Source organism: Nothoprocta perdicaria, unplaced genomic scaffold (assembly GCF_003342845.1).
Source record: "Nothoprocta perdicaria isolate Ctin4 unplaced genomic scaffold, notPer1 scaffold_203, whole genome shotgun sequence".
NCBI lineage: Eukaryota > Metazoa > Chordata > Aves > Tinamiformes > Tinamidae > Nothoprocta > Nothoprocta perdicaria.
Genome location: NW_020455239.1, coordinates 54,169 through 72,992, shown reverse-complemented (window position 1 = coordinate 72,992; position 18,824 = coordinate 54,169). Strand labels below are relative to the sequence as shown.

General features: G+C 46.6%; 1 protein-coding gene across 3 annotated transcripts in view; it reads left to right on the top strand.

Annotated features, from left to right (window-relative positions):
- CACNB4 (calcium voltage-gated channel auxiliary subunit beta 4) overlaps positions 1 to 16,646 on the top strand; it is a 55,958-nt gene extending 39,312 nt beyond the window's left edge. The window contains exons 9-14 of one of the 3 annotated variants that reach the window (XM_026038149.1): positions 2,975 to 3,084; positions 4,937 to 5,088; positions 7,685 to 7,780; positions 12,015 to 12,200; positions 13,393 to 13,445; positions 15,753 to 15,796. In XM_026038149.1, coding sequence (XP_025893934.1) covers positions 2,975 to 3,084; positions 4,937 to 5,088; positions 7,685 to 7,780; positions 12,015 to 12,200; positions 13,393 to 13,443 — 595 coding nt within the window. In that variant the 3' untranslated portion in view covers positions 13,444 to 13,445; positions 15,753 to 15,796. Of the gene's footprint in view, positions 1 to 2,974; positions 3,085 to 4,936; positions 5,089 to 7,684; positions 7,781 to 12,014; positions 12,201 to 12,699; positions 12,819 to 13,392; positions 13,446 to 15,752 lie in introns of those variants that run through there. The other 2 variants (XM_026038148.1, XM_026038150.1) reach the window with 2 other exon arrangements.
- The last annotated feature ends 2,178 nt before the right edge of the window (positions 16,647 to 18,824 follow it).

Here is an 18,824-nt window from a genome sequence, read left to right as displayed (position 1 = left end):
TAAAACACAATGTATGTATTTTAAAAAGTGCACATATCTTCATATCTGCTCTGGCTGTAGAAGGATTTTTAGGTTTGTCTGAATAATTTTACCTCAGTATCTTTATCAGACTGAAAGTATAGAAGATATCCAGATGAGATGTGATTAGAACACCAGGAAAGGACCATCCTGTCTTTAAGGGTGGCATTGGGAGGCTCAGGCTTTTCATGCTGCCCGACAGCATCCGGAGCATTGGGTGCCCCTTGGCAGGACTCTTGTGTCCAGCTGGGACTCAGAGCAACGGTGCCTCCTAGGTCCTGGCCTGTTCCTGGCCCCCGTACCTGCAGAGTTCTCAGGTCTCTGCAGTGCACCAGAGCTGATTGCACAGGGTTAACTTCACAAATGGATAAACTTTCCAAGAGCTTCCCAGTTCCTTCTGGGGATGTCATGGACCAGCTGAGAAAGTAAAGCATGACTAATTGCAAATACAGCTGCAGCTTTATTTGCAGCTCTATGGACATAAAAAAAAAAAAAAAAAAAAAAAAAAAAAAAAAAACCTTAAGCATTGATTCAGTTGTGTGTTGCTGCACTATCTCGGTGAACTGCTGCAGCCTACAGATACCAAATAATAAATGTCTTCTGATTTTATTCTCAAGCTGCTCTGACTGGGCGAAGGTCACCCCAGTACCTTTTGTCAAGTTCCAGGCTCTGCTACAGGCTGTTCTCTAAATAAAGCTAATCACACTCCAATCCTGAAATAAGTGTCAGAAGCGGAGCAGGTTTCAGCGCTGTGCAGAAATGATACCTCAGACCAATTCGTAAGAAAATCAGCTTTTAATTCATAAGTTCTTGCTAGTCAAAAATATTTTAAAAGGCAACTTTGAAGGAAACGCTAAAAACTAAAATGTAGGTGAAATATGTCAGACTGTAAGAAGCAGTAAGGAGAAATCAATCTGTTAAGCTGGAACAAAGCAAAAAAAAATCTCAAGGAAGTGCAAGAAGGGATAAATGTTTGGATGTCTTCATGAAGAACACGTGCTTGGTCCTCATTTTCTCTCCCTTTCCACGGGAACTTGTTGACCATTGTAGGCATCGGCTGCATCTTGGGTTTTGCTGCCTTTTCATCCTGGTTTGTTCAGTGCATTGCAACTGCGTAGAGAAGCTTGTACTGCTGATACATGCGAGTAAATCAGGCATGAATCTGTATCTACATCTGGAATGTTGTATCTAAAACATTGGTCCTCAGACAATGAAATAATATTGTCTGTTGTCCAGAAGAGCTGGAGTAGGACTTGCAGGTAAAGTAGCTTTTGGGTGCAATAAAGAAATACTGAAATAACCCATGAACTAACAAAACCGCCAATAACGGGCAGCATTGCAAGATATCTCGTCCCTTCCCCAATCTGTAGTTGCCCAGTTGAGGTGATTTTGGCCAGCTCTACAAAAGCAGTGACTGATTCAAGAGCAGACGGGTGAAGTCTGCACTGTATGTGCAGCTCAGTTTGCCCTTTCTCCAGGCTGTCCCTGCATCCTGTGGGTACAGGCTCCTCCCCTGCTCCCCAGCAGCCTGGCGTCCCCCAGGGGACAAGAGGGGCTGCCAAGGGGGCTGGCACAGCCCTGTGGCCGTGCAGCTGCTGATAACTAGATCAGGCAGAAGCATGGATTTAGCCACGGAAGAGTTAAATGCCGCAAGCAAGCTGATACAATTGGTTTTAAATCTGAATGACTTCAGAAAAATGAGTTCAGTTCCGTTCTAGGAACTTCAGCTGCTTCTTGATCTTCCTGCCAGTTTTTATGGCTTTGCAGGTTTTTCCCCCTCTTTCTTTCTTTGTATTTGTTTTTCTCCCCTTTCCGCTGCAGTTTTGTAACATGCACATTTCTATTAAGGGCAATGAGTGCCCAGGGATGAGCTTCTCAAAAGACCTCTTCAGCAGGACTTAAGCTCACAGGACCCCTTCCCATCTCTCAGTGTGCTTGATCTCTGTGAACTCCTCCTTTGCCATCTGCAGGAAGAATATAAGAAGACACAGGCTGGATTTATTATCGTTCCTCTCTTGTACTTTGACTCCCAAGTCCTTTTTAACCCATATTTTTGGCCTCCACTGTATCCTCTGCAGCAAACTTATGTATTATGTGGAAAAAATGTGTCTGCTCTTTTTAGCCCTCTATGTGATAATTTCTTCACATCATTTAGGGCTGCCAAAACCTCGCATTGTGAGGAATGGCTGCCAGTCATGGCTTTCTCCTCATTATTCATGGCTCTCTGGATCCCATTGCAGTCCTCAGTGGATTTTATGTGAAGTGAATGTGCATTCTTTGTTTTATAATCCGATTTAAAGGGAAATACTCAGGCATGGAGGCCTGGAATTGCTTTGTTCCCAGCCCTGATCCTGATGCACAAGGTCTAGGAAGGTGCTTACCTTGGGTCTCTTGTCAGCGCCCTGACAGACTGGAAAACACTACCTGCCCCAAGCTAAAGAGGAAGCTGCAGCAGTACAAAGAGTTGTAGCTCAGCGTGCTTCTCTCCTCGCCAACCTTGAGTGACTCCTGGGCGCTCAGAAATGAGACACGGGCTACTCAGATGCCCAAATGCTCCTTCCTTGCCTGTCAGAATGCAGCTCATAAACCGTTTGGGAGAAGGGGAGTGATAACCCTTGTGACTCCTGTTGTTCGGTAAACTCTGAGACTCACTTTAACCTGTGATATTTATGGTACTTTGTAAATTCCTGTTGGGGACGGGTAAAATTAACTCACAATATTAACTAAGATAGCAGTAACTGTGCAAGAGTCTACAATAACATAGACCATAGAAGTGGGATAGCAAATGTGGCCCAGCTCCGTGGCATTCTCTTTGGTTGTACTTTAATGCTGCTGTAACCGAGCCCTGAAGCATGCCTGAGCAGTACTGTGCTGTATCTGCATTCCGGAGTGGGATGCACAGTGCCATGGAAATGTGACTACTGTGTTTTGTTCTGTCCTGTGTTCTTACTCATAGGATATCAATAACTAGAGTGACAGCTGACATTTCTCTTGCTAAGAGGTCTGTTCTAAATAATCCAAGCAAGAGGGCAATAATTGAACGGTCAAATACAAGATCCAGTTTAGGTAAGACATTGACACAGGTACAATTCTGAATACAGTTCCATACTGGGAGAGAGTGGCAGGATGTCAGCCTTAAAGATGACATATCAGTTCTTCAATTCTAAATGCATCTTACAGGATTTTTATAATGCTGCATTTCATGTACACTGTTGGGAGACAAAATTTATCTGTGTAATGGCCTGTTAGCCTCACGCTCATGTTAAGCAATTACAAGGACTAGAACAAGCAGTTTTGTAGCTGTTACCTGCAAAAGGTGAGTTAGCGCCTGTAGTCAGGAGAGGGAAATAGGGAGTTCAGTGCTTTCTGCTAGGGTGATGTGGTCTCACAGCTGCTTGTTCTCTGACTGAGGCTCTGGACTTTGCACCAGCAGCTGCTGCAGAGCCCTCACCCTGCCAATCTGGGAAGGAAACATTTCTGTTTCTGAGCCAGGGTCTGGTTTTCTAGTTCACACTGAGTAACTGCTTAAAATTCCAGTCTCACTGAGGGAGGAGAAACTGGGGTGTTGGTCTTCCCGCTCCCTCCTCACTGCCATGATGGCTGGGCTGCGCTGGCCTGATGAATTTCACTTGCTTTATTTTTTTTTCCAGTAGAGGTGGAATCTGTGTCATGTATTTGCACATGGGACAAATGTCATAGGAGGTAAAAGGAGTTGGATTTGAATCTCCTCAGGAAGGAAAGACACTTAAACCCAGCCTTTGACGTTCTCAGGGAGTGTTTGAGTGGTGGAACTAGATACCTTTTTAGGCTATGGAAACGTGGACCTGGCTCAGCTTTTAGGAGAAGGAGCCCAGCAGTTTAGCTGCAACCGGGGCCCCGAATGCTGCCCGAGTGACTGTCCTCCAAGAAGTGATAGGAGAGAGGTTCCAGCGCTGCTGGCTCAGCTGGAAGGCAAATTCCCTCTTCTGTGCCCTGTGGGAATGCCGTATTCCCTCCCTCTCTATATGGGATAGGAGGTTGGATGTGCCACTCATAGCTGTCATGCTATGAATGGGAATCATGGGAATCAGCCACCCCAAAATTAGGTGGTGCAAAGGTGAGAGCAGTATCCACTAGACCTTGTCCCTTTGGACATATGCACCTCTGTGGGAAATCTGCGTAGGGATAGACTTAGAGTGGTGTTTCTGTTAAATCACTAATACTGCCAAGAGGACAAATTTAAGCTTAGAAATAATCCTTATAGGGACCTGTTAGGGGGGACTTCAAAACACTAAGGTGTTAGGTCTTAGCCAAAGACTTAAGGGAAATTTTAATAAGTAGTCATGTGCTTGAGATCTTTTTGGAACAGCACTCAGGCAAATGAAGCGCATCTGAACTGTTGACATGCAGCTTTCTTGAATGTTGTTGGTAAAACTTAGTGGCTTTAATTTGTGCTGACTTTATCCTTTTAAAATTCCTCACATTGATGTGCATGATTAAGAAGGATCAGAACAATGAATATCAGAAATGGCACTTACGTGGGAGTAAGTTTCTTTCTTTTCTTTGTATAAAAACGTTTAGATGTGAGCATAGCCATTAGTGTCTTTTTAAATAATATTCTACCAGTTTTTATTGTAAGTTATTTAGAAGATTTGGAAAATACACTTGGGTATATTTTGTTTTACTTGAAACATATATTTAATTGTACCAAATGGCTTGGTGACATTTATCTTATAAGTCAGTATATAACTACATATTTTCAGGTAGCAGAATGTTCTCCAAGATAATAGCATTGAGTAATAGATTGTTTTGTGGAAGTTACAGTAATTCATAAATGGAGTTCATAAACTGAACATACACAGCGTAAATGGATGACTTTATTTTTGTCTAAATAATGCTCAATTTGAATGACTTGGACACGTTTTTTCTCTCTCACTAGCTGAAGTACAGAGCGAAATCGAAAGAATCTTTGAGCTGGCCAGGTCCCTACAGCTGGTTGTGCTGGACGCAGACACGATCAACCACCCTGCACAACTAATCAAGACATCTCTAGCACCAATTATTGTCCATGTTAAAGTGTCTTCTCCAAAGGTAAAGCATCTCACCCTTGAATATGTGCATCCCAGAGGCAGAATTGGTTCTTTTTCCTTTCCAGCAATAGCTGCAATACAAGAAGCTTGAAGCTCAGAGCCTTCTGCAGCTTTATCACTACTGCTTTAGACCTCCAGCAGTGCATTTACTGATGAGCTAGATCTGTCATGTGTAGTTCATTTCTTTCCTCCCGTTTTCTCCTCTGGAGAGGAAGGAGGAGTTAGTCATGTAACTGTTGTTCTTCAAAGCTGCTTTTGAGTTCTTAACTAATACTGCATTAAGCCCAGGGAAGATGCTAATCAACACTTGGCAGTCCCTACCTTTCCTTGAAGTGGGTGTTGAGTTTCCTCACTTTATCCTCTTTGTGAGCTCGCTTTCTCATATGGAGAGACAACTTCAAAAGGAGGAGTTCAGTCCAGGCCATCGTGGTTAGTTCACACTACTAGCCATTACACCGAATGTTTCAGAGCCCTTGTCAGTCCTTTAATGGAGGAAACCTACTTCTCGAAAGACATGAAAACCAATTAAGTCATTTTTATTTCCTTAAGATTCTTGCCTCCCCAGGGGAGGATCCAGCACAAACTGAACTGCAGCAGCAAAAGCATCTGGAAACTAATGCACCTTGCCAAGGGCGAGGGGTTTCTTCCCAGTGCTCCCTGGTCACAGCGCGGTGTCCCGCTGGTTGCAGATGTCCACTAGCCTAGCTGGCCAGAGCTTCACTTGGCCACCCTAGCACCAGGGTCACCGCTGCTCTGCTTGCTGCCTGGGCAGCAGCCACCAAAAAGCACATGCCGAAAGGGAGTATCTTGCCTGCCCTGGGACATGGGTGCTTTCTCACCACAATATGTGGATGTACCTTGCCCTTTTCTGTATTAAAAGTTTCATCTTTAACATAATACATAAATACATCTTAAGATCCTTTAAAGCTGAGGTTACATTAATGTATTACAAGTCTCTTACTAGCCAAAGGAAATCCAGTAGGGCTAAGAAGTCTTAACAGTGTTCACTGGTGCAAAGGTATCTGCCTGTTTTCCAAACAATATCTGTCTGGCAAAATGATTTGATGAAATTCCCACGGAGTTCATGTTAGGAAAGAACTTTGCTATATTGCAAATTATTGCAAAACCTTTCTTTTTTTTTTTTTTTTTTTATGTTCAAATTTGAGCACTAATGCTCAAAAAAAAGGTTTTGCACTAATTTATATATATATTTTTATATATATATATGTATATATATATAAAAAAATGATGGCTATGGATGTATTTTTTTACAGAATAATTTGCCTCAGATCTTTCACTGTTTTTTTCATCTTTCCAGGAAGGCAAGAAGTAAAGGGATTTGCTTATTTTTTAAGAATAAGAATAAAGGCCAGCTTCTCAAAAATGAATATTACAGTGAGTTGCCCCATGATCTTGTCTGCTGCTAGAGATTTGGCTTACATTTTGTTAAAGAACCTCTGCCCTATAAGGGCCTTTATTGAATATATAACATCTAGTCTAGATTCACCCGATAGTTTGTGGATTCAGCTGGTGCTTGGGTGGGCAGTGTGGTAGTGAGCAGGGCACTGAGAGAGAAGAGGATGGATGTGCTAGGGCTGAGCCTCGGCTGCAGGAAGCTCCACACGCTCCCTTCTCTACCCCAACCCTCAGCTTGGCCCTAGGCTGAGCTTTAGGCAGGGCAGCCAGCATTTCCATGGATGAAAAATTCCTCGGGAGCAAAACCTTGCTGCCCTGCAGAGCCTGCGGGAGCAGCCACAGCCCAGCAGGTGACAGGGGGGACCCCCAGCCAGGTCGTGGTGCAGTGTCCAGCAGGCGCTGGAGAGGCAGCTGTTGGAGGAGCGAGAGCTCCCTGGGGCTGGGAAGGTCCAGGGCAGCCTTGGCTGCAGCAGCCTGGAGCTCGTGGAGTTGAAGATCCTGAGAGAAGTGAGCAAAACAAGTAACTGCTCTGCAGCCCAGGGCTCCCACACAGGCTTCTCCAGGGAGTTGTTCGGCAGGATCCCTTAGGGGTCTGTTCAGGACAGCCAGGAAGCTCAGGAGAGTTGGGACCTCTAGAGGTCCCTCCAGGTTAAAAGTACTTGGTTGTTCTGTGATCCTGTAAATTTAGAGAGCTTACGTAGAAATAAGGCTGAAATCCTGTTTTTTCCCACCTCTTAAATTTGAGAAATCAACATAAGGGAAGAAAAAATACTGAGGTAATATGACCTGTGTGTGTTAAAATGATTTCTCTACTCAGTACATACCTGTGAACAGATTGAGTCACTGCATTATTGCTACGCAGCATAACGTGCTCTTACTGTTGTGCTGCAGTCAATACAGTGTAATTCTCTGATTTTCACAGTCCTCTAGAAGATTACATTTGTCAAAAATAACCTATTACTTAAAGTGAAATCAAGCAGAGTCACTCGTTGTATTGCATTTGAATCTGTTGCAGAGAGAAATGTGCACAGCTTTCGGGGTATGTATTTACCAGAAATACATTTTTGCTTATACCATTTTATTAAATGTAATAGTCTTGGCTCCAGTAGCATGTCTATCTCTGAAAACTTTCTGGAGATGTGTGATCCTTGGACTTACATTTTCCTGTGTTCCTCTCTCAGGTTTTGCAGCGACTGATTAAATCCAGAGGGAAGTCCCAAAGTAAACACCTGAATGTGCAGTTGGTGGCAGCTGATAAACTTGCGCAGTGCCCACCAGTAAGTACAGAAGAAAGGCTAAAGAGCTTGGAGTACGTGGAGTGTTCAAGATACCTGCTGTGTTGGTCCGTGATTGCAGCTGAGTTCACATGTTATCACTTCACTCTGTGGTGATTCAGCCTGCCCTGCAACCCTAGATCAGCTTTTATTGCTAAGAAAGGAAAAGACGTTTGAAACCTTTGCGCTGATAATCGGCCAGCTGAGCAAAGCGTCAGCTCCAGCGTGGCGGGTACCGCTGGTGGCAGAGGGGCCGCGGCCCACGCTGGGAGCAGGGCTGCACAGAGCCTGGGGCTGCTGCTGCAAAGGGGCCCAGCTCTGCCCCGGCAGTGCTTTGGAGCTGAGCTCTGCTCCAACGGCTCCTTGGAGCCTCTCTCCTGGCCTCCTGGCAGCTCCTTGGAGCAGCTCGTGGCAGCCCCCGCCTCCTCCAGCCGCCGCTCCAGGTGAGCAGCTGCCTAAGGAGCAAGGGCCTGGCCAGGTGGCTGAGCCCTCAGGTGCTGTGTGGAAAAACATGCGGGTGTTTGGAGAAGGCAGCACAAAGTTGCTTTTATCTTTGAAAGGCAAGCACAGAGTAGTTTGCAGAATTTCAGGACGCCAAGTAGGATCCCGGGCTGATTCTGTCTGATTAAAAAGTGCTGTCAGAAGGAATGGCTTGGAGGGCTCCAGGAATGAGTTCGAGAGGTGAGATCAGCAAAACAGATGCCCAACCCTTAATGGTCAGATAATGCTTAGAAGCAGACTTTGTTTTCCATTATAAAGACCTTAAAGATAACACTGATGTTTCAAATGAAAGCTCTTTAATTCTTTTTATTCTGCAATAGCTTTTGTTTTTAACAGCTGTTCTGGAATAACTACCCACAAGGATTTATTTCCAAGAGACTGACTGCTTTTTGTGTACTTGTTAGACACCAAAAACTGCGCAGCCTCCTCCTCTCCTGTCCCCACTGACAGCGAGCTAACTGAGGCGTTTCTGGGCCGTGTATAGCAATGGAAGGTTTTCTTCTCTACCTGCTCTGCCTGGTGGGAGTTAAGGCCGAGCTGCATCTGCTGGAGCGCTCTGCAGTCCCTGAGACACCCAGAGCCAGTGCTGGTTAAAGTGGTGGTGCTCCATCCTATGGAAAATACCTGGAGAAACCTTAATCTTTGGCTCATCCTTCATTTAAATGGCCCTCTTGTCCCCCGGTCTAGCTGAGTCAAAATCAGCAGCTCTTAGGTTATTTCCTGCCATCAGGTGGCTCTCGCCTGGCCTCTCACCAGGACTGGACTTGCTGCCTCGTGGGTGCCCTCCCTTCCTCAGCAGCGTTGCCTCCTGCCTGCCGAGAGCAGCTCGGCCTCCCTCTGGAGCCTTAATTCTGGGATTTGGCTATGGAGCGGGATAATTTCAGATTAGTGCATCTGCTTTCTAAAAAAACTTTCAAGCTGCCTGAAACAGCTACTGGATTCGGGTAGTATCTGTCCTGCAGAGCAGTTTCTCCCCTCGCTTCTGAGGGCAGCGTCTGGTTACGGTAACCGTAGACGGCGTCGCTGGCGGCCCCTGCCCGTCCCTGCGAGCAGCACCGACAGGTTCCTGCCCGTCTCGAGTTCTGCTCGAGCTCGCTGTATTATGTTACTGGCACGTATTTTTTCCACTGGATTGTATCTCTTAAAGCGGAGCAGAGAATTCCCGTGAGCCATTCAGGTCCCGTTAACTGGAGCAGTATGGAATGTTTCTCTAGTGTGAAGTAATTCCTGTATATTCCATATATTCCGTAGTCCTTTCTGGCTTGTAATGGGCATGAGGCGAGTTAAAAGGAGTCTTGTCTGCACCTTGACCTGGGCTTGTGGTATTTACTTGTCGTGGTCATTGCAGGCTTACCTGGAGAGTGGCCTGCCTCCTGTTCCTCGTATTCCCAAGGTGTATTCTTTTTTCACCCACGTGAAGAAGCCAATGTACATTCTACCACCTTATTTGCCCTTGTGTATAGTGCTTTCCTGTTATCCCAGCCAGTTGGCTCGCCTAGGTTGAAACGAGGCCGGTGCTGGTGGTGGTTGAGGTGAGCAGCGGGTGCCAAGGAGCTCTTGCTTCTCGGTGGCATCACAGCACAGGCGTCGTCCACCCTGGTGTCTGGTGAAGCCCTCTTTGCTACCCGATCTGCTCTTGTGCTTTGTTGCCTAAGACAAAGCGAGGCCAACGTGGATAGGAACTTGAACCCCAAATCTCAGCGTCTCAATTTCAGACATTTAACCAAACTCCATCAGAGAGCAGTTTCTGCTCTCCAACTCGCAGCAGGTTTCTGCAGAAATCAAGCGGTTCCCCCTGGTGCTGCGGTTCAAGGAAGTCGTTGCTGAGCTTGGTGCTGCCAGGAGGTGACAGTCTGGCCCATTTGTATGAGCCCATGTTCTTACTAGTCTTGATTCTTCCTATTCTGGCCTGTGCGGTGTTGGGTCTTCTTCCACACAGGCCTGGTGGTATCTACAGAGCTTGGGAGCAGGGCAGCAGCCTCACCTCTCCTGTCCTTGGGAACGTAGCTGGTCCTCAACCAACCTGCAGCTTTTCCAACTATGGTTCAAATCAACTAGCAAAGTGTAACAAATGCAGTTTCGCTAGGAGCAGAACTCTTTAATGCAAGGGAAAAAATACATCGCTTCTCCGTAATTCTTTATTTTCTTGTAAAAACAGTAGCAAAACATGCAGAGCCCTGGAATCAAAATCCTGACAGTCTGCAGCTCTTCCAAGTGACCTTCAAATGGGAGTCTGAAGAGCTCAGTTACTGTGCCTGGTAGATTTTTATATATAATCTAAGTATCTTTTAAAAAGAAGGCAGCTCTGTTGCTGTTAAGGTTGTTAATACTCTCGGTGCAGCTGAGGTCTCTGCCCACGCGCCCCTCGTGTGAGCTGCATGGACGTGCGCTGCGTTCAGGAGTCTCCAAAGCAAAGTAATTGCAATGTACTTACCTCTCAGTTCACAACTGTAACTTTTTTAACTATCTTCCACCTGTTTCTCTATCAAACGGTGATGTGTGTGATGCAGCTGTGTAACGGAATGTGTAGCTTTATCAACATGGATTTAAAGAGCAAAACCAATGTGTGAAGCACAGAGATAGGAGCAGTAAACATGGAACTCAACCAGTATTACTCAGGTGAAGAGAACAGTCTTAGGACTGACTTAGAGAGGGTTATGGGTTTATTCAACCCACTGATCCTGTGTTGCTGGATGATAGTTCAGTAGTAGGACTCAGTTAAAAAAGAAGAAAAAAAAAAAAGGTTTTAATGTGACTATGTCCTGATTCTGTTATTTTTGGGGTCCCTTATAACTAGAAATAGACACAAACAGCTTTTAAAACTGGGATATGACTCTTCTTAGTACAAAACAAAGCGATCTTTTACGCAGAGAGCAGGTAAGAGCCAGCGCAGGGCTCCTCTAGTTCTGTTGCGGGTGGTGGTGGGAGGATTCTCGGTGGTGCTGAGGGTGAAGGAAGGGACGAGAGCCCGGGTGCAGAGAAGGGGACGTCTTGGGGCCGGCTGGTGGGGGAGAGGGAAGGGAAGGGGTAGGCTGGGCTTTGGGAAAAGGGAGATGCGAGATTCAGGTTTATGATAAGTCCGTTGTGTGGTTTTATATCTCATCTTAGGAACATCTTATCCTGGAACCCTCAGTTCTGTGTATACTGAGCAGATTTGTAACTGTGCACGGGGGGAAAACCAGTGTGTGGTTGTGTGGTTGGCACCAGCTGCTCTCGCACCTGCAGCACCTGCACTGCACATTTCCTGTGAAGTTTTCACAATAGATTTTTTTCCACCAAGATGAGAGTTAAGACTGAAGATGAGGTGCAGAGCTTCGCTGCTGAAAATATGTTTTTGTTTTTCTCAGTGGGACCAAATTTAGAAGTAATTAATTTGGAGGAAAAAAAAGAAAAAGAAAAAAGGGGGGAGAATTCCTTTTAGCGGGAGTTTCGTTAGTGTGTGCGTGGAAGGTGACACTGCCGGGCACCCGCAGAGCCCTGTTGTGCTGGCATCCATCACGGAGCAGAGCAGCCCCGGGATCCCGAGCCCTTCCCCTTGCGGGGGCCTCCTGGCTCCTGCAGAGGGATCAGCAGGGCGCCTTTGATCCCTTTTGAGACCCACTCAGCTCATTTCTCTGCAGTCCTGAAGCTCTAATCATTATTTGTTTCACTAGAAGGGATTCGCGTGGTGAGACCTGTGCACAATCCCTCTCCCCTGCAACCGTGCAATGACCCCCGCCCTTGCTGTTGTGCTCAGGAGATGTTTGACGTGATTCTGGACGAGAACCAGCTGGAGGACGCGTGCGAGCACCTGGCCGAGTACCTGGAGGCGTACTGGCGCGCCACGCACACCACGAGCAGCACGCCCATGACGCCGCTGCTGGGCCGCAGCCTGGGCTCCGCCGCGCTCTCGCCCTACCCCGCCGCCATCTCCGGGCTGCAGGTAGGAGCCCTTCCAGCCCCTGGGTGCTTGGTGGCGGGCGGGCAGCGCGGGGGCTTTGCAGAGCCCCCGTGGGCGCGCGCTGCGGGGCGCAGCGCCGCGTGGAGCCCCGCGCTCCCGCTCCGGCCCTCGTGGCGAGTAACCCGCCGTGGCCAGGAGAACGACGCGCTGCCAAAGGGTGTTGCAGCCGTGCTAGGAGACAGCGCGTTTTCTACTCTGGAAATAGCGTCGTTAGAAACTGAAACCGTTCGGTTTGAGAATAAGCATGTGCAAAACGTCACAGCAGTCGAGCTAACAGCTACTGCAGTTAAGGTCGTGGGACAGTTTCTGTAATAATCCCGTTTTTGCCCTCATAACTCCACAAAACATTCACTTTTGGGTGAAAAGTTCAGTGTTTGTGTGTTGTCTCGGCAAAACGCCTTCACTGTTTTCAGTTCGTTGAGTGTGAATGAAATACATTTTTTTATCCATTGAAAAAAATTCTGACCATTTTTTTCCACAGGGATAGCTCAAAAACGGCTGAACTTTGAAACTTCAAACGTGGCATGTAAATAGCCCTTAATGAGAAGTACGTGCTTTACTAAGTTTGAAAACAGAAAATGCTCTGGAAGCTGCACTTGGGGATGTTTGCAGAGCTCAGGCTCGCGCAGAGCAATCCGTGCAGCGGGGGGGCTCTGGAGGAGCGTGCGCCTCTGGGGTGCGCGCCAGCAGAGTGGAGCAGGTGCTTTTAATGAATGATTCACCTGACAGCTTAACCTCTGTTCTGATTATAGACAATCTGGAAGCAGGTAATGATCTTGGAGGAAATGTTTCAGTGTTTGCAATTAATATGAAGCTGTTCTTTTGCGAGCGAATTGCGCTTCGCGGGAGGTGCGTGACACTTGATACTCATGTTTCTAATGATGTGCTCGATTTTAGTAGGATCAGTGAGTCACGGTGTCCTGACTGGCTGAACGCACAAGCACTGTTCTGTTACCGATAACGTGCACGTGTAAAATGTTGTTTCCATTTTCACTTGCCTTTGAAATTTCAGTTTTCCATCCCGTCATGACAATAAAATCCCATCTGTAGACCTTTCACCTCTTCAGTTCCATTGTAAAAACTGGGTGTATCCACAGAATTTTTTTCAGGCATTTATTTATCTCTGATCAATGGACACCAGCAATGACTGTCAAATGTTGCTCCATTTACTTAGGGAAAACTCACACTGAAGATGAAAATCACCCCTGTGCAGTGGGCTGGCTGAAGGTATGCGGCACGTAACCCCGCTTCACCCGACTTGTGAAGACTTAGATGGGACTTGAGTGGTGCTAGTTCTCTGCAGAGGGGTAAATTTCACCCTGAGTGACCGATGCCCAACGCCAGGCAGCAGGACTTGGCGCTCGGAGCCGCTCGAGTGCTCGCGGCCACGCGAGGGGGCCCAGCCTTTACGTGGTGATCTTGCAGTTAAGACTTCCATCATCTGAAGAGCTTTCCCACCTAAAGGGTTTACACAAATTCAAGCCTTTGGAAGGATTTGCATCAGTTTTAAGCGTAATGTTGTGATATGGTGATTAAAGCACTCATGCAAATCCTAAGAATTAAACTATTTTGGGTGCTTATTATGTAGTAAGAACTTAGGCTGCTCATGACCTTATGACTCTTCTTCACCTTTGAGGAAGAATTTGGTTCAGTCCTTGGGAAACTGGATATCAAGAGCCTTGAAACAATGATATCTGAGAAAGATGCAGATGTACTGGGACGATCGATTCATATATGACGTATATATTCGTATATTCGTCGGGACTTGGGAAGAGCTTTCTTTTTTTAAATGCTTGTGGCTTGGAATTCTGTTTCCTGGGAATTGAACATGGTTTAACTTGAATCTTTGGCCGTCACGATGGTCATCAGGGTGAAGTTTAGTGGTGCAGACAGAGTCCCAGCTGCCTCCCGTCGCGCGCATTTGGCCACGGCCTCCCCTGGAAGGACACGGTGTCTCACAGGTCTCCAGAGGATGCATTTTCTCTCTGGCACCTTGGGACTATCGGTCAGTCCTTGTGGCTGGTCCCTGGCTAGGCCTAAACCCGCAAAGTTTAGTCTAATTCCAGGAACTAGACATGAATTCCCCATAGGAGTGCTGGGCTATGTGTTCCTTACCCCCCTGAGGGTTTTTTCTGGGAGGAAGGGCTGTGTTTTATGGCACAGAGGGTGCTGAGAGCTCGGAGGTTGTTCTGTGCCTGGCAGCGGGCTGAGGCCGCAGCCGTTGTGCAGGCGGGAGCAGCGAGAGAGCAGGGCTGCGGGCTGGAGGCAGCGCGGGAGAGCCGCGGGTTGCGCTTGGCGAGCTGCGTCGCGGGGCGGCAGCGCCTCTGCGCCCAGAAACCCCAACGAGCCGCAGGGTGACCACAACTCAGTGCCGAGGGCAGCTGTTTGTGAGGCAGACGCGGGGCCCTTGGCCGTAGGAAGGAATCCTGGCGTGCAGCCCGTGCCGAGCGTGGTGCCCGAGGGAGAGAGGGGTGAGAGGAGCCGCGCGGCCGCGGGCGGGCACAGGCAGACGGGCCCGGCCGCACGGTCCCTCCGCAGCCTGGTGGCGGGAGCCCTGCTCGGCGCAGGGCCGCGGCGGCGCTGGCCCCTGCGCAGCTGCACGGGGGCTGCAGAGGGGCCGCGCGGGCAGGGCTGGAGCCCCAGCTGACCCGTCCGCCTGGACGGGCACCCGAGGCCACAACACGCGCCCGTGGAGCAGCTTCTGCTGCCGGTCCCTGGGCGAGAACAGCACTGGGCAAGGGCCCCGAGGAGGAGAGAGCTGGGCGCTCGCTCGGAGCGCACGGAGGGGTTTAGTTACTGCAACAGCGAGAGGCAGAAAGTTGGTTCTCCCGCGCAGGCACAGGGCTGCATTGCACCCGTTCACGGGAGAAAAGAGGAGCTCAGTTTGTGCCTGTGACCAAAGTTAACACAGATCAGTATGGGAATGTGAGGAGAGCAAAGGCTTCGTAAATCTCTACTTCTGTTTAATAAATTAACTTAGGAAAGATCTATTTATTTGAGATATTACGTTTTAGTAACAAGACTGGGTTAATAAATAGCAACTATAACCATCCCTCAGTTGCCCGGTTAGCTGCCCATGATCTCCTAGTCATGTCCAGTGGGCTCAGAGTGCTGCACCTTAGAAAAAGACAAAAACAGTCACACAAAAAGCCTCTTCAGATGTTTTCTAAACCCACCTAAGTCAATGATAAAAAGTTTCTAAACAGAACAAAAACATGAATATTATGTTCATGATCAGAGAAGAGTGATAAATGCTGAATATATCAGCTCACTTTTCATGCAGAATGACCTGTACTACTTCACATGGTGAATGCTCTAAGATACGCACTGTAATACTGTGTTTGGTCTCCTTTCAGCTCTAGGAACCAGACTATTGCTATAACCCCTTCCCATAGCAAGCAAATTTTAATATAAAGTGAATTACACAAAAGTGGATGGATTCTGAAAGACCTCAGAATAAGTCTCAAAACTAGGTTAAAGTCAGGGGGCTGCTTTCTGACCTGTATTAACACGTGGATTCTCTGACACTCATAGAGCCAGCGTATGAGACACAGCAACCATTCTGCAGAGAACTCGCCCATCGAACGCCGAAGCCTAATGACCTCAGATGAAAATTACCACAACGAAAGGGCTCGGAAGAGCAGGAACCGCTTGTCTTCCAGTTCCCAGCACAGCCGAGATCACTATCCTCTAGTGGAAGAAGAATACTCTGACTCATACCAGGACACGTACAAACCCCATCGGACCCGAGGATCCCCCGGCGGCTACAGCCACGACTCGCGCCACAGGCTTTGAGGCCCTGGGGAGAAAGCAGCGCGCGGGTTGCTAACTTGCCATGACGTAGCTAGGAAAAGGCATCAGCTTCCCGTGGCGGGCAGCGCGGGCGCGCCGACGTCGCGCTCTGCCACCACTGGATGTCACGTAGGGAGCAAAAAAAGATTCCGTGCCCTTATGTTCACACCCGACCCTATAGGTTGTTTTTTGTTTTTAGTACATGTGCATTTATAGCTGAACCTTTTTCTCATCATTAGATATTAGACTCATCGGTTTGTAATTTTAGGGTACTTATCAAGACACTTAAAAAATAATTTCCTGTGCTGGAAATTCCAAATGACCAGTTCCAGTTGGAACCAATTTATAAACCAATTCCTGTTGGAATTTGGGTGAATTGACTGGAAAGTCGACTTGAGCATGTTGCAATCGATTCAAAAAATGCCAATGAAAAATCAGAAAATTATAGACCACTAGAAGTCAGAAAATCAGCTACAGTGTTTGTTTGCTGGAAGCTAAATTTATACTTCAAGATAGAATACAGGCATTTTTTTCTAACCACGTATTTCCAGAATGGCTTTTTCAGACAAACCTAATGTAAACTGACTGTAGTGCCAAGTGTCATAAATTGATGCAGCAGTTAGAAAATACTTTCCAGTTTGAAATTATTTTTAAATCTGGCATGGATGTTGCAGCAGGGTGATTTTTTTTTTTAGTCAAGACAGATCTGCCATTTCTGTTGTGGTCAGCAGTGATGATCTAGGATGGGATAAGGGGAAACAGAAACAGGAGAATGAACAAACTCAAGAACAGTTGGCATGGTTGAAGTTGGAGAAAAGTCGTTTATTTCTCTTGTTTACCAGAATACAGCTAGTAGTCCCAAAATGGAGCATCAGTGTATAGATATGTGGTATTTTTCTCCCATTTTTAATATTCTGCCTTTTTAAATGGAAGAGTACACTCTCCATGCCTAGTGTGCAGAGTTCCCACGTTGCTGTACATCGAGCACCCCTATGGTGCGTCTCCCCAAATCCCTCTCTGAATGTCTGCAGAGTCCAGCACCGCACAAGAATTCCCCCGAACATCAGGTCAAATTGCGGGGTGAAATCCAGGGGGTGGTTCTTAAACATTTGGAAATGATGAAAATCCAGAGTAACGTGTTGGTCAGAATGAGCTTGCAATAAAAATACAAGTATCAAAAAATACCCCTGCTCGCAGTAACGTTGCAGAGCTGACCTTTTTGATTCAGAGAACTATGGTAACTCTTACGAGACACTGCTGCCTTACTTCCTAACAAAACTTTTCACCTGCTGAGTCTTGGGTTTTTTAAATGGATAAATTCATGTAATTAGCCCTTATGTCTTACATTATCAGTGAAGCCTTAGATCCAACGTGATTGAAATGATTACCATAACCGACCATTTTATAGAACCCACGTCGGTCCTAGAGCAGCGACACCTGCCACGCCGCCCTGCATGTGTTTTCTAAAACCGACCGACTCTGCGGAACGTGCGTTTTTTATGCAGGTTCGTGGCAAAACTATTTTTTTGGAAATGAGGATTATTGATTTTTATATTTGCTTGTTTTCTTCCCAAAGCCTGCCCGGGTAGGCTCTAGAAGCATGTAGCAGTAAATGCATTTCCTGAGTATTAGGAGGTCTCCTACTTTCTGGACCCATTTGCCAAGATCACTGATATTTTCCACCACCATTGAGCCTGGTTATCTTCTTGATGTTAATAACTAGAAAAGTAATTTCATCTCATATCTGGTAAAACCAAAAATACTGAACATCTCTAGCAGCATTAGAAGATAGCGGATGCACGATTAGTTTTTGGAACAACTTTACTGCCTAAAAGAAGGGCCTTAAACATCACTAGGTGGTTCAAACGAGCCAGGTGCCAGGAACGAAAACGTTCCACGTCTGCATCCGCTGCAGGGCCAGAGTTACGAGGGGCTAGGAGAGACCTGGTCCTGTCGGGTTTTCTCAGGCTGAGCTCTCGCTGATTCCAGAGAGCATTTAGCTTGAGAAGGCCCGGCACGAGCTGGTCTGGGAATGGAAGCTTAAGCTGTCTTCTCTAATACTTTCTGCTATAGCACAGTGGAGCATTCTCCAGTGATTTTTACCAATATTTGTTACATGTACAGCACACATACCTGCATGAAAAAGAAGACATTAGGCAAAACATTTTTTTCTATAAGCTTTAATAAGTTTCTTGTTTGTGTGCATTAAAGTATTAATTGCAAAGGATGCACTGAGATGTATAAACCTAGATTAGACAGCTGTTTATCTTTATTCTGTAGTAGCATTAGGGATCAGATCATTAACTGCTTGAAGATACTTGCATTTTAACGGCAGGGAGCTGCAAAGCACCTGCCTGTATTTTCTAGTAAACGAGGTTACTGCTTTATCATTTCCTCGACAAAAAAATGTCATTTATTCCTAGAGCCTTTCGGAGCCTTGTTTTGAAGTCTTCCATGTCATGCTAGTGAAGGGAAAGACCTGCACAACACACGTGCACAAGCTCCATCAACAGCCGCGTCTCAAGTGCCAAAACTGCCCTGTTCCGAGCAAAAGCAGCTTCCAAGGGAAATCCAGGACTGTCTGCAAAGAACGTGCCGAGTTCTTTACTGTGTGGGTTTTGGTTTACTATTGTATGTAATTGGTTACCCCCTCTCCCCCACACCCATTCCATTTTAATAGAAGCAATGACTTATAAAGGATCCAGCAGAACTCCTTGCTTGGTGTTTTTTTATTCTTTGAAGATAGTTATATCTTTAAGTATAAATATACCGAATGTGCTAATAGATTATTATTATTTTATTCTAGATACAAGC